This window comes from Moesziomyces antarcticus (assembly GCF_000747765.1).
Source record: "Moesziomyces antarcticus DNA, scaffold: scaffold_v10004, strain JCM 10317, whole genome shotgun sequence".
Lineage (NCBI taxonomy): Eukaryota > Fungi > Basidiomycota > Ustilaginomycetes > Ustilaginales > Ustilaginaceae > Moesziomyces > Moesziomyces antarcticus.
The window spans coordinates 104,390-117,721 of record NW_014639006.1 but is presented as its reverse complement, the minus strand read 5'-3'; the positions used below and the strand labels follow the sequence as shown (position 1 = coordinate 117,721).

At 60.7% G+C, this 13,332-nt stretch overlaps 5 protein-coding genes across 5 annotated transcripts; 2 read left to right on the top strand and 3 right to left on the bottom strand.

Moving 5' to 3' along the window:
• Positions 1-376: 376 nt before the first annotated feature.
• Positions 377-5,408, top strand: PAN0_004d2154 (exodeoxyribonuclease V; the record flags this gene model as incomplete). Its single annotated transcript, XM_014802099.1, has 4 exons — positions 377-437; positions 520-4,196; positions 4,535-4,620; positions 4,697-5,408. The coding sequence occupies 4 exons, from the start codon at positions 377-379 to the stop codon at positions 5,406-5,408; spliced, it is 4,536 nt and encodes a 1,511-aa protein (XP_014657585.1).
• Positions 5,409-5,465: 57 nt separating this feature from the next.
• Positions 5,466-7,732, bottom strand: PAN0_004c2153 (acid protease; the record flags this gene model as incomplete). The annotated part of the gene is made up of 2 exons (XM_014802098.1): positions 5,466-7,494; positions 7,575-7,732. The coding sequence occupies 2 exons, from the start codon at positions 7,730-7,732 to the stop codon at positions 5,466-5,468; spliced, it is 2,187 nt and encodes a 728-aa protein (XP_014657584.1).
• Positions 7,733-7,806: 74 nt separating this feature from the next.
• PAN0_004c2152 (uncharacterized protein) lies at positions 7,807-8,394 on the bottom strand (the record flags this gene model as incomplete). The annotated part of the gene is made up of 1 exon (XM_014802097.1): positions 7,807-8,394. One exon carries the CDS (start codon positions 8,392-8,394, stop codon positions 7,807-7,809), a length of 588 nt encoding a protein of 195 aa, XP_014657583.1.
• Positions 8,395-8,537: 143 nt separating this feature from the next.
• On the bottom strand, positions 8,538-9,749 carry PAN0_004c2151 (uncharacterized protein; the record flags this gene model as incomplete). The annotated part of the gene is made up of 3 exons (XM_014802096.1): positions 8,538-8,791; positions 8,871-9,090; positions 9,246-9,749. 3 exons carry the CDS (start codon positions 9,747-9,749, stop codon positions 8,538-8,540), a joined length of 978 nt encoding a protein of 325 aa, XP_014657582.1.
• A 418-nt stretch (positions 9,750-10,167) lies between these two features.
• PAN0_004d2150 (uncharacterized protein) lies at positions 10,168-13,326 on the top strand (the record flags this gene model as incomplete). Its single annotated transcript, XM_014802095.1, has 2 exons — positions 10,168-11,190; positions 12,922-13,326. The coding sequence occupies 2 exons, from the start codon at positions 10,168-10,170 to the stop codon at positions 13,324-13,326; spliced, it is 1,428 nt and encodes a 475-aa protein (XP_014657581.1).
• Between the last annotated feature and the right edge of the window lie 6 nt (positions 13,327-13,332).

Here is a 13,332-nt window from a genome sequence, read left to right as displayed (position 1 = left end):
TGAATGGACAGACAGCTCAGCCCGGGCCACATCGCATCAGCAAAGTCAAATGCTGCCCGGCCGCACCACTGCACCGGCTGCATCGCTCTCAATCTGCCGCTCGTCCGCCCTTCATCGGTGCCTCTGTGCTGAGACCCTATCCCTGTGTCCCGTCAGCGCTCTCTCCTTCTCTGTCTCCACTCGAGCCCCACCTCCATCGCCACTCCTCGCTCATTGCCATCATCTCGTCCCTTCGCCTATACCTCTCCAATCCCACTCACGCTTCGACCTTCTCATATCAACCACCACACTGGCTGCACCCCACACTTGCAGTACAAACACCCTTCAACCCGCCACCCTGGCGTGTGCATCGCACCGCCCCACACGCCCCACCACAATGTCCGCTCCGCGGCCCTCCACCAACACCATCAACGGAGGCACACCCGCCGGCGATGAGGGTAAGTCGAGCCAACAAAACGAACATACATGCTGTTTCCTTGCTGACCTCTCCTCCCCTCTCCTCTCCTTACGATGACGCAGTCGCCGAAGCCGTATACAGCTTCAAGCTGCTCGAGGCGCTAAGGAAGGGCGACCAGCAGGCACTCATCCCGCTCCTCCAGCCCACCCATGCCAGCCAGAACCATCTCGCAAAGGAGAGCACATCCCCGCTCCACCTCGCCGTCCGCTGTGCCGACTTCAACATCATCTCGTTCCTCTTAAACTACAAGACCATCGACATCAACGCAACCGAATCACAGCACGGCAACACCGCACTCCACATCGCCGCCGCTTCCGGTCGCGACGATGTTGTCCAGCTTCTCCTCGAACAGCACGACATTGACGACTCCAAGCGCAACAACGACAACAGGGACGCCCTCGAGGTCTCCAAAACCCCCGAAATCGCTCAGCTCATCCAGGTCAGCCGTGCACAGCTCAACGTCAAGTACGTCGATCTCCTCACCGCCTACGAGCAGGACACCCAGGCAGCAGAGCAAGCAATCCACGCCCTCCTCGACCTCCCGCGCTACTCGGTCATCGACCTCAACGCACACGGCGCCAACGGCTCCACCCTCCTTCACGAGGCAGTCCGCCGCAAAGATACCCGCATGATCGAAACCGCCGTACGCAAGGGCGCAGACGTCTATGCACGCGACCGTCGTGGCAAGCGCGTCGGCGACGTCACAAAGGACGAAAAGGTCAAGGCGCTCCTTCGCCAGCTCCACAACGCAGACGCCGCTCGCGCCAGCCAGGCAGCACACTCCGGTCAGCCCCCTTCCTTCAAGGGCTACCTCGGCAAGTGGACCAACATCGCTCACGGCTACAAGACGCGCTGGTTCGTCCTCGAGGACGGCATCCTCTCCTACTACCACAGCCAGGACGACGAGGGCAAGCAGTCGCGCGGCGCCATCAACATGCGCTACGCAAAAATCCGCGCAGACAACAACGACAAGCACCGCCTCGAAATCATCAGCGAGACCGGCAAGGGCGTCTCCAAGCTCTACCTTCGCGGTACCCACCCCGTCGAGCGCGCACGATGGGTACAGGTCCTCCAGCAGACCAAGGAATACTTCAGCCTCGAGCGCCAAACCAGCCGCGCAGACAGCTTCTACCGCCAGCGCGCTCCTTCCACCTCTTCACTCCACAACCCCAGCTCCGCCTCAGCACCGCTCGCCAACCCCGCCGGCATCGTCCGTCCTTCCTCCACTGCACCGCTTGCCAACCCCGCCGGCATCGTCCGTCCCCCCTCCGCCGCACCCAGCGAAAAGGGCAGCCGCGCTCTGCTCTCCATCAAGTCGCCCACCACCCAGCCTCCCTCGGGCGCCCCCAGCGAGCGCTCCCTCACGCTCGCCAACCGCAGCCCCAGCATTCTCAGCCGTCTCTCCAGCGACGGTCGCCTCGACGACGAGAACGAGAACGGCGCCACCGGCGGCGCCATGCCCTTCGAGTCCGAATTCCCTCTCACCGCCGAGGCGCTCAAGGCGCAGGCCGAGGCGAGCCAGCGCCTCGTCGAAACACTTCTGGGCGCCGGCGCCGTGGCTGCTCCCGCCGTCTCGTCCGCGCGCAACTCGTCCGACGAGGTCAGCGCCGCCGCCGCCAAGTCGAACCGCTCCAATCGCTCCTCGAGCACATCCGTCTCCGGCAACAACGCCGACGCCGTGCGCTCGGCACTCGACGCCGCCGTGCGCAGCAACTTGCAGCTCGTCGAGCGCTACCAGGCCATGGTCGCCGCTCGCGAGACGTACATGACCAAGCGCTACGAGCGCGAGCTCCAGATCAAGCATCTATGGGAGGAAAACATGGCCGTCCTCGCACAGCAGCACGCAGAGATGGAGGCACAGCTCAAGGAAGCCGCCACAGAAAACGCGCGCAGGCGCAAGGCGCTCCGCGAGGTGCGCGAGACCATGGGCTCGTCGCCTGGATCCATGATCTCGCCCTCGCTCGGCCCTTCCGCCTCGACAGGTTCCGTGCTGCACAACCCGGAACCTCGCCGCCAGTCGACCATGCTCAGCAACGTCACCTCCCAGTCCTTCGAGACCGCCCAGACCGATCCTGCCGGCGGCGACTCGCTGGCAGCGCGTCGGTTGGGCCACGAGGGCGGCGCGCAGCTTCAGCTCGACGACGCGCTCACACCGCCCATTCAGGCGCAGCGTTCCCAGATCCTGAGCATCGCCGACGAAAAGGCGCTCGTGCGCGACTCGATCGACGACGCCGACGACGAGTTCTTCGACGCCATCGAGACGGGCAACCTGCCGGGCCTCAAGGTCGAAAAGTCGCTCGAGGAACCAGAGACGGGCCCGGACGAGTGGCCCGAGAAGTTCGACCGCAGCATGGTGGAGGATGCGATTCGCGAGAGCATGGCGCCGTACACGCATTTGCGCACCAGCATGCCCATCGGCAAGGACGACCGCCCGTCGGTGTCGCTGTGGGCCATCCTCAAGAACAACATCGGCAAGGATCTGACCAAGATCTCGTTCCCCGTGAGCTTCAACGAGCCGACGTCGATGCTGCAGCGCATGGCCGAGGACATGGAGTTCTCCGAGTGCCTCGATGCGGCGTCGCTGCAGGAGGACTCGACGAAGCGCATCGCCTATGTCGCCGCTTTTGCCATGAGCAACTACTCGTCGACCATCGGCCGCATCGCCAAGCCGTTCAACCCGCTGCTGGGCGAGACGTTCGAGTACATGCGCCCGGACAAAAAGTACCGCTACTACTCGGAGCAGGTGTCGCACCACCCGCCCATCTCGGCGTGCTTTGCGCAGTCGCCCACCTGGGAGTACATGGGCTGCGTCGACGCCAAGTCCAAGTTCCTCGGACGCACGTTTGAGATCCGTCCCACGGGCGTGGCGCACGTCAACCTCAAGGTGCCCAGGAAGTGGGTGCGCTCGGACAAGGAGCTCAAGCCGGCGCAGGCGCTCGAGGACCACGTGCTGGAGCACTACACCTGGAACAAGGTCACCACCTCGGTGTCGGGCTTCATCGTAGGCAGTCCGACGATCGACCACTTTGGCGACATGGAGGTCACCAACCACGCCACGGGCGACCGGTGCGTGCTGACGTTCAAGCCGCGCGGCTGGCGCGGCAAGGATGCGTTTGAGATCCGCGGCAGCGTGTACGATGCGCAGGGCAAGCTGTGCTGGGACATTGCGGGCCGCTGGAACTCGCAGCTGGTGGCGCGCAAGGTGGGTGCCGGCTCGGGCGATCTGAATCCGGACCAGAGCGTCGAGGCTCCCGATGGGCAGATTGCGGTGGCGCAGCCGCTGGCCGAGTATCTGCTGCTGTGGCGCAACTCGGACAAGCCGCCGACGCCGTTCAACCTGACGCCGTTTGCCATCACGCTCAACTCGTGCCCGGACGACCTCAGGCCGTGGCTGGCGCCCACCGACTGCAGGCTGCGCCCCGATCTGAGCGCGTTCGAGAGCGGCAAGTTCGACCAGGCCAACGACCTCAAGCAGAAGCTCGAGAACCACCAACGCGAGACGAGGCGCAAGAGGGAGCAGGGCGAGCTGCCGCCGCACGAGCCGAGATGGTTCAAGCGCACCACGGACCAGGACACCAAGGAGACGCTGTGGCAGCCAGTACCTGCGCCGCCCAACTCGGGTCCTGGCGGCAAGGAGACCACCTCCTACTGGGCCGAGAGGCACGACGTCGGATCCAAGAAGAGGGAGGGCCAGCAGGCGGACTGGAACAACGTCTACCACATCTTTGGCGACTTTGAGGTGCGCTAAAGTGGCGCTCGTTGGCGCTGCAGGTCGCACAGCCGGGTTTGTTAATCTTAGATCGTGTTTTCCGACACTTGCAGGCTTTGTGCTGTGTGCTATGAGTGGATGGGATTGGGAGGTGCACGTGGGCATAGCAGGCGGATGTTAGGGCAGGAGCTTTTTTTTTTCTGCATGTCCCGGAGCATCCGAGATGGGGAAGCGTAGATTAGATTTGACGCGCTGATTCGCGGAGGTCCGGGAAGAAAGAGTTGCACTTTTTTGGGCGGGTTGGAGTCACACACGACAGCGGTGTGGCATTTTCAAGTCCCACCACCATCTCCTCTTTGCTTCTGTAGATCGTGTTGGTTATGACGAGTGTCAACACGGCGCCGGTACCGCTGCCTAGCGTAGGCAAGCAGCTGATTGTGTTTGATTTCGACTGGTACGTCCACCACCCGTCTACCCCACAGCTACCCCATGTGGGTTGAATGCTGACTGGATCTGTTTTGGGCGATCAGGTCGTTGGTCGATCAGGATACGGATCGGTGGGTGCACGAGGTGCTCTGCCCGGAGCTGCGTGCCGAGTTGCAGCGACGCAAGAAGGGCGAGCAGTTTACGGATCTGTGTGCGGATCTGTTGCTCAAGCTGCATGCGCGCGGCGTGACGCCCGACCAGCTGCGCGATGCTCTGCGTCTGTTGCCCTTCCACCCGGGTGTCAAGCGCGCCATCTCCACGCTCAAGCAGACCCCCCAGCCCAACACGACGCTCTTCCTGCTGAGCAACAGCAACACCGTCTACATTAACACCATCCTCGCCCACCACAACCTCGAAGGCCTCTTCGACGAGATCGTTACCAACCCTGCACACTTCACGCCCGAAGGTGCACTGAAGCTCGAGCGTCGCATTGCGCCTTCGGCGGTTCAGCACACTTGCAGCGTCGGGTGTTCGGCCAACATGTGCAAGGGCGACGAGTTGGAAGCGTTCCTCGAGCGCCATGGTGGACGCGACGCCTTTGACCGCATCATCTACGTCGGTGATGGCGGAAACGACTACTGCCCCGTCAAGAGGCTGCGCACGAGCGACCTCGCGTTTGTGCGCAAGTTCCGCGGCCTCCAGACGCGCATTGCGCGCGAAGGCGGCGTCAAGGCGGGCATCAAGTACTGGAACGGCGCATGGGAGCTCGAGGGCTATCTCAACGAAGCACGTGGCGTCCCTGCACTCGACTACTAGAACGCCCCCTAAGACGCAGTGTTTATAATATCTTCAACGTGCAGAGTGCGACTGTGCTTACAGAGTGTAGATGAGGATACAGGCTACAAGTGCTGCTGGGATCCAGGGCGGAGTGGTGCATGTGGCCGCATTCGTCTGTGGCTTGGCGGGATTGCTCGGCACGGGTATCGGCGAACTGCTCGCCACCACGGGTAAGCTAGCTGCGGTGCCGGCCTCGAGAGTCGGCAGAATTGGGCTGTATGTGCTGCTTGCACCCACGCGGGTCGGTACCACGCCCGCACTCGGTGTGGCTGTCGCATTGCCAAAGAAGTACGGCTGCCGGCTGGGCATGCTCAAGCTGACGAGCGAATTCGGCAGGACACTGTTGATCTTGGTCCCCTGTGCACTGACCCAGCTGAGCACGCTCTGTGTCGGCTCGGGCTGAAACACTTGTGCTGGCTCGGTTGCATCGGCCGGTTGCCTCAATGGGAAGAACCCGACTTTGGGCGGTTCGACGTCGTTGATGCCGATCGCGAAGAGTGCGTATGTTGCACGCAGGAACGGCGTTCCCAGTATCCAGTCGACCCCCGTTGCGTCCGGCGGTGATGCTGCCGGCCATGCAAAACACAAGTACGGCTGCAGAGTGTCCGGTCCGATCAGGTAGTCTTGCGGGAGCAGCGTGATGTTACGTCCGCCAAACGAAAAGTACATTCGTGCAGTCGTATCGCACGGCACCACGAATCGGCCTCCGCCCACATGGCGGCTGTTCGTAATACCACCGAAGAGCGATTCGACATCAGCCGCGGGGCCAAGGACCGCCGACGATCCCGAGTCGATCAGCGCAAGCGTCTCCCCCACCTGTGTGTACGTCGGCGTGAGCGTGGCAGGACGGCCAGCAACGCCGGCAGCGGTGAGACGAACAACCCACTGGACATAAGACCCAAGAGCGGGCGCGTCGACATTGAGCGTAGCATTGGCGGGCAGCGAAGTGTCGCCCGAGGGGAAAGGCACAACGTCGTGCCACTGCACCAGGCTGCGATCTTGTCCCGTGGGAAGAACAATTGGATCGGCCGCTCCAAACGTCGCCCGGCCCCCCGAGGGCGTGAGGTACAGCCCAAACATCGGATACGACACATTGGTGCGCAACAGCGACGTTGCCAGCGGCAGCGTACTGACATCCCCGACCTGGTCTTGGTACCCAACGAGGCTGCGGGCGATAGTGCTTCCGCGCGGAAACCCCAGCCCCAGCACACCCGATATCCCCTGTGCGCCAAGCGTGACATTGGTCTCGTCGATCAGCGCAAACGCCTGGCGCTCGACACGCAGGCCCGCCATGCGCACCTCGTCTGCGCCCAACACCCCCTTGGCGGCCGTGTCATCATCGTAGAAGATCGAGAATGCCACGTCCGTGTCCGCGCGCTTGCTGATCGTGCTGCTGTTCGTCGAGGTCTGCGTGGCGTTATCGCCAAAGCTCGATGCGGTGAGGTTGAGCGCGGCGGCTGCGTCGATCTGGATGGTGCGGAAGGACGAGCTCTTGTCGATGTCGAGCGTGAGCACACCGTCCGCCTTGCATTGCGACGAGCTGCATCGGGACGAGGTGATCCACAGGTCCGACGACCCCGTGTCGAGCTGGACAAACACGAGCTGGGGCGGCGACGAGACGTTGAGCGGAATGTCGTATGCGCCCGATAGCAGCCCGAGCGACTGCATGGTGTCGTTGGCATTCTGAACCGCGCGCCGCCGCAGTGCCTGTGACTGGAAGTGCTGCTGCTGTTCTTGCGCGTCGGAAGAGGACGAGGAGAGGTGAGCTGGCGCACGCAGCTCGATGGCCGACTCGTCCACCGAGGGGAGTGACTGAAACCATGGTGGAGGCGCGGCTAGTCGGGCTGTGCAGTGCGAGATGCCTGCGGCGAGCAGCAGCGCAAGCGCGAGCGTGCACCTCCAGCCCCTCCGCACCGCCGTATTGGAACAGTGCATGCTGAGCGGTCGCAGGACGATGGTGGTAGCAGACAGAGGAAGAGACGGACCCTGCGAGGCTTCCGAGACGCTTCTCTCCACTTTGGCCTCGGCGATTTTTGGGCTAAAATCCTCCGAGGCTCCCGCCCGACTAACTATGAGCGCGTTGTGGGTGGTGCTTGTCACAACGCAGGGCGGAGCATTCTCATGTCCTTCTCTTCTGGGACTCACAGTCGTGGATGCAGTCGATTCATTGTATTGCGTTGAAGCAAGTTGCTTCCAAAGTTGAGGCAGTGGAAGTATGACATCTCGCCAAATGAATTCCCGGCTGCAGGTCGCTTCACGATGACATCAGGCACGGCGTTCAGATGCGGCCCAAATCTGGGCATGTTAGACCGCCTAGGTATGGTACCCCTCGGAGCTGCGTCGTGCTGCGTCGTGGCGACCATCGTACTGAACTGCGCTAGGCAGAGTCTCGGATGCGATGATCATCCCTGACGCCGTTGACGGTCCAGATGCGGCTGCCATTGTGAAAGCTGATGGTCCAATCGTAGCTGCCGCCCAGGACATTGATGACCGAGTGACTGCTGTCGCCGTGAATGTTGATGGCCGATTCGAAGCTGCCCTGAACGTTGATGGTCGACTTGTGGCCGTCGCCGTAAATATTGATGCATGTGATGGCACTATGGCCGAGGATGCTAATGACCGAGTTGCGGCTCTCGCCATGAATGTTGATCATCGAGTTGAGGCTGCCGCCATGGACGCTGATGGCCGAATTGCGGCTGTCGCCGCGGACATTGATGATTGTGTCGCAGATATCGCCGTGGAGGTTGAAGACCGAGTTGCTGCTGTCGCCGTGGACATTGATGATCTTGTCGCAGCAACCTCCGTGGAGATTGGTGACCACGTTGCGCCTGTCGCCGTGGATGTCGATTACTGGGACGCTGCTGCTGGCGTCAATGTTGACCACGCCGCTGCTGCTACCGGTATCGACGGCGGGGGCCGTGGAAGGTCCATCTGACAGGACCAGATTCTTGTCGTCGTCATCCATCTTGACGGTTCGGAGTAGGCAAGGAGCGAGTAGGAGTTGAAGGCACAGCAAGCCAGCGGGCTGCCGAGATTGAAGAATCGAAAAGTCAGAAGCGGGACACCAGCTTGAGGTCACGAGTCGTGTCACTCACTTACTGTACGATGCTACGAGATCAGTGCCAATGGCTGTGCTACCAAGCTTTCGAGGTGAAGGATGAATAGTGTGGTGGTGAGGAAGTAAGACGAGAGTGCGGAAGTAACGGAAGAGGAGCAGAGCAGGAGGAGAGGGAGCCGAGGCCGTGCGGAAGTGAGGTTGAAAGTGCGGGAGCAAGACGCATCGCCATGGATGAGCACTTGACTCGTGTGGGAAGCAACGTATCCGAGCGGATGCGGAATTTGCCGGTGCTTGTCTTGCTCGCCTGCCGGATGTGCGACTTGCATGCCAGCGGCGATGCGTCCCCACCAAGACTTGAATCCAAATCGACCTTGATGGCAGACCTCGGTCCTGCTCGGAACGGCGTCCACTCGATGAACTTGTGACAGGTGCGCGCCGGCTCAAGATGCGAGCCGCAGCGAGACGGAGGCAGCGCGGACCAAAATAGTCATAGCGATGTTTTTCCGCACTGAGCTCGTATTCGTCAACGCTGAGGCTCAGTCTAGCCGACTCTGCATGGCGTACATCAACATCGGTGGTGACGTGCTTTGGCTTTGGTGCAGGCTAGGAAGAGCGCAGCACGGGTCGAGGTAACGACGCAGTGCGACGTGCCTGTAGAGTCGTTCAGTCGAGTTCACCAGTGAACTGTCATTGCGAAGGCGATGTATGTCAGTTCGCTTGAGCGTTATTACTGTATTTGGCACATCATCAGTACTTACATCACCTGTGAAGCCGAAAGCCTCGTACGTGGACTGCATGTAGGTGATGAAATTGTCCTGCACCTCCTCGTAGGTCGGGACTCGACCGTCTGACAGGAAGAAATGGATTTGATTGATCGTACGCTGTAAGATGCGGGTTATTTCTTCGTAAAGCTCCCTAATAGCATTGTTGGTCAACAAATCGACGGGCACGAAGGGCATCTGAATCGTGCCCCTGGGCTGAACCAATCCGAGACCACGCAGACTTTCGATAGGCAGAGGCAGCGAGGACCAGGGGGCGAAGCTGTGCAGGGGATCCCGCCCTTCCTCTAGAGTGGGGGCTCGACCCCTCGGATGAGTGTAATGAGATCGATACATCATACTCTGAAAGTTGCTGGTCGCATAGTCGTAAAACCCCGTAAGAGCGTTATCGGTCAACAAAGCGACGGGCGTGAAGGGCACCTGAACCGAGTCCCTGGGCTCAACCAAAGCAGGACAAGAAGGGAGAATTCGACGCGTCACCATGTATGATCATTTGGCACGAAGCGAGGAGCTACGCATCCGAGCGGTTGCGGAAGCTTCCCACGCCGAAGTGCGACGAGAATGTCAGAGGAGCTGCGGACGAGCACACGCGTCCCACCAAGTCTGGAACCTAAACTGATCTTGATGGCCGAGCGTCGTCTCGGGAAGTGGACAACTTGTCACAGGCTGATCGGTTGAGAGCCGCCGCTAGACGGAGGCAGCGTGTGCTCAGTTGTGTGAACTCGAGCTCGTCGTGTCGACTCTGCTCTGACCGATGCAACTGGACACGGTGCAGCCGAGCAAGGAGTGAAGTGTGGGATCGGCACTTTGCCTAGTGCCGCATATATACTGAGCTTACGACTCTCGATGCTGTTGTGTGTCTCGCTCCACTATCAACTCATCCGCTCCGACCGTTGCAAGTATGGAGTCCGACAGTGACTCTAGCTTGAGCGAGTACCGACCAAGCGCATCGCTGTCTAGAACGAGACGCAACAGGGAGAGGAGTCGAAAGTCTGGTAGCCGTCGCGATCGCGATGCCTCTCCCATCGAGGCTGCACACGAGCAGCGCCAACGTAAACCCAGCGCTCGAAGGCAGGAATTGAGGGCGGCGCTTACGGAACGCCACTGGCTGGACGAAGGCTGCAGGCCATGCAGGGTTGCAGGTGTGCGGTGCGAGGCGCCAACGCCTGGTGATCATCGCGAAAAGTGTGCGCGATGCTCGGAAAAAGGGGAATCATGCGACCATCGATGGATTCTAGAACAGCGATCCGTCACCGCAATGATGAAACTTCTCTGCGAGCAGCCGATCATTGACGTCGCTTCTCCCGCCTTTCTGGCGGTAGAGAGACAGGTGTACGGCAAGCACCTGGGAGGGCCGTTTGACAAGTGCAAGGACTATCCTGATGCTTCGTCGTCGGGCGCGCAAGCAAGCACCTCGAGTGCGCACCAAAGCAACGAGCAGCCGAGTGGCTCCAACGCCGCAGCTGAGTCTTCCAGCGCTGGACAATATAACGGTGACGACCAACTCGAGCCGCACGCTGCTGTTCTCACCGACGAGCCTGCCGCCTCCTCATCCGTCTTGTCGTCCTTCTCAACTTGCTCTTCCCCGTCGTCCGCCTCGTCCGTCTCCTCTTCTTCATCTTGCTCGTCCGCGTCCCCCGCCTTTACTTCCTCCTCATCAGCCTCCTCACTGCCTATTCGCAGGCTGCGCGGGCTCGGAATGGTTCACCGCAGTGACACGTTTGAAGTGTCGTTCGTGCCGCGCTCGTTGCTGGCGAATGAGGCGTTGGAGGAGCATTACTGCGATGTCACGCGCAACAATCAGCGGACAATGGAGCAGTTGCGTTACGGATTGATGGGCCAAGGCCTGTCCACCGAAGAAGAGCTGGACATCCTGCGTGACAACTTCCAGTCGAATTACGAGGCTTCCGGCTTTTCAGGCGATGTAAGTATGCGATGACCTTGGTGGATCTCAAGAGGCGGGCGTGCTGACTCGGGTCCCCTTTGCCATGACAGTACATGTCCGCGCTCCGTTGAGCCGAATGCATGCCGATCGAGGGATCGCATACCTTTAGCGTCGGCAGCGGCGCGAAATTCTGGCTGGGCTCAAAAAGACCTCACGAAATGATGCCAAGAAATTCAAGAGTTGAAGATGCGTTGCGATACTCGAGCTGAGGCGGCAGTCAAGGGCGGATGAGCAAGCGATTAGCATTGGAGCGAAGCGAGATCGAGATGCGGAAGCGAGCGTTGGTGGGTGCAGATGGATGCGGCGATCAAAGGCGATGCAAGCGATACGACCGATGCCAAGACGGCGGGTTGCGGTGGATTCGCGCTTTGCTGGCACACGGCGTTCAAGGGGCGTGTTAAGCGAACTGGAGCGAGGCCATGATCTCTCGGATGTGGGATGGTTGACAGCAGCAATGATCGGCAGAGCGCGCGCGCGTGTGTGTGCACGCCTTGGGTTGGTAGCGAATAGCAATCTCACAATCATCAGGCGTGATTCGGCGTCCAAAGTCTTGACGGCGAGTGTTGATGCTGGTTTGGAATTGGATCCAGAAAGCCGGCTGAGTTGATCTGCGACTCGGCCCCGGCGGACGGCAGAAGCAGCCGTGGAAGGAGGGAGGCCACTCGGGGTTCGGAGAGGGAGAAAGAGCGAGAGACCAACACCGAGAAGCGACTCAAGAATTCAGCTTCCGCTCGAGCGTCAGATGCTTCCGTGCACCTGCAATTCGATACTCGCGCACACTTCGCGGCGTGGGCGTGGCGTGCAAGTAAACAATGGCAGCCCCACGCCACGCTCCCATCTTGTCCAAGACCACACTGGCTGCTGTTCGAACAGATGCATGCGTGCAGACCAGCCACAATTGATCCCTCGCCATGCACGATCTGGCCGACGATTGGTTGGGAAGAGGATAAAAATAGAGCTTGCAGAGCGCGGTGCGTAGGAAGGAGCCGGCTGTGCTCGAGACGTGCAGCGCGCAGATGCAGCTGGCGTGAAGAAGACTTGTTTGCCAAGTCGAGAGAGCATCGCATCGAGGCCGGGGACCAAGTCAAGGCCAAGATCGCCATTGCAGCTGGGCATCATTATTGTTGCGCTCGGCGGGAGGGCGAAATTGAGCGAGGCGCGAGGCGCGTTTGGTGCTTCAAGAGTGTCTCGAGTAAAGCTCTGTCTCACTCTGTCGTCGCTCGCTGCCGTCGCTGCCTGCCAAAGCTAGCTGGCGTGAGGGGGCGATGGGAGCGGCAAGGGCAAAGCATCCGACTCTCAAAACATGCACGCGTGCTGCCCGCCAACCAATTTGGCGTCGGAATGAGACTGTGCTTTGGCAGCAGCGCGATTGGAAGCGACTGCCCTCACGCCTGCTGGTGTGCAGTGCTGTGCCGTGCATGTGATTTGGCAGTCCGAGCCCAAGTCCAAAAAGAAGGGAAAAAAAAAAGTCGGATTGGAGAGTGCGCGTGTGCATGCGTGTGCTTTGGCGTGTGCTGGCAGGGCAGCGCAAGGCAGGGCAGTGTGCATTGCTGTTGTCTCCTCGTTGGCTGCTGCTGCTCCTCTCTGTCTGCTGCATGGCTCGGCGCCGAAATCGCAAAGGCAAAGGCGATCTTCCTTTCCCAGCGAGCACGCCTGGAACACACTTTCTCTCGCTCTCTCGCTCTCTGCACTCGCTCTCTGCACTCGCAGCTGAGCACTCTCGGCCAATCCAAGCTCAAGCTACAGTCACACTCTGCTCCGCTCCGCACCGCCTCCGTCCATCTTTGCTTGCTCGCCATCTTCGCTCGCTTCGTTCCGGCTCCATCATCGCAACCACCAGCGCGCGCGATCGCAACCGCCAACACACGCTCCTCTTCTCTTCGCTTCTTCCATCTCGGTCTCGGTCTCGGTCTCGCTTTCGCATCGCGCGCTGGTTCGCTCCGCCTCGCCATCCTCATCATCCACTTTGAAGCATCTCGATTCATCGTCTGCTCCGCCAACACCCGGATCCGCAGCTCCATTCCGTCCACACGGCCTCCCAGCGAACCCACCCACGTCGTCGCAATTCCTACACGCTCAAGCTTAATCCTCGCCAAGTCCTCCCCGCACTCCTAATCCGTA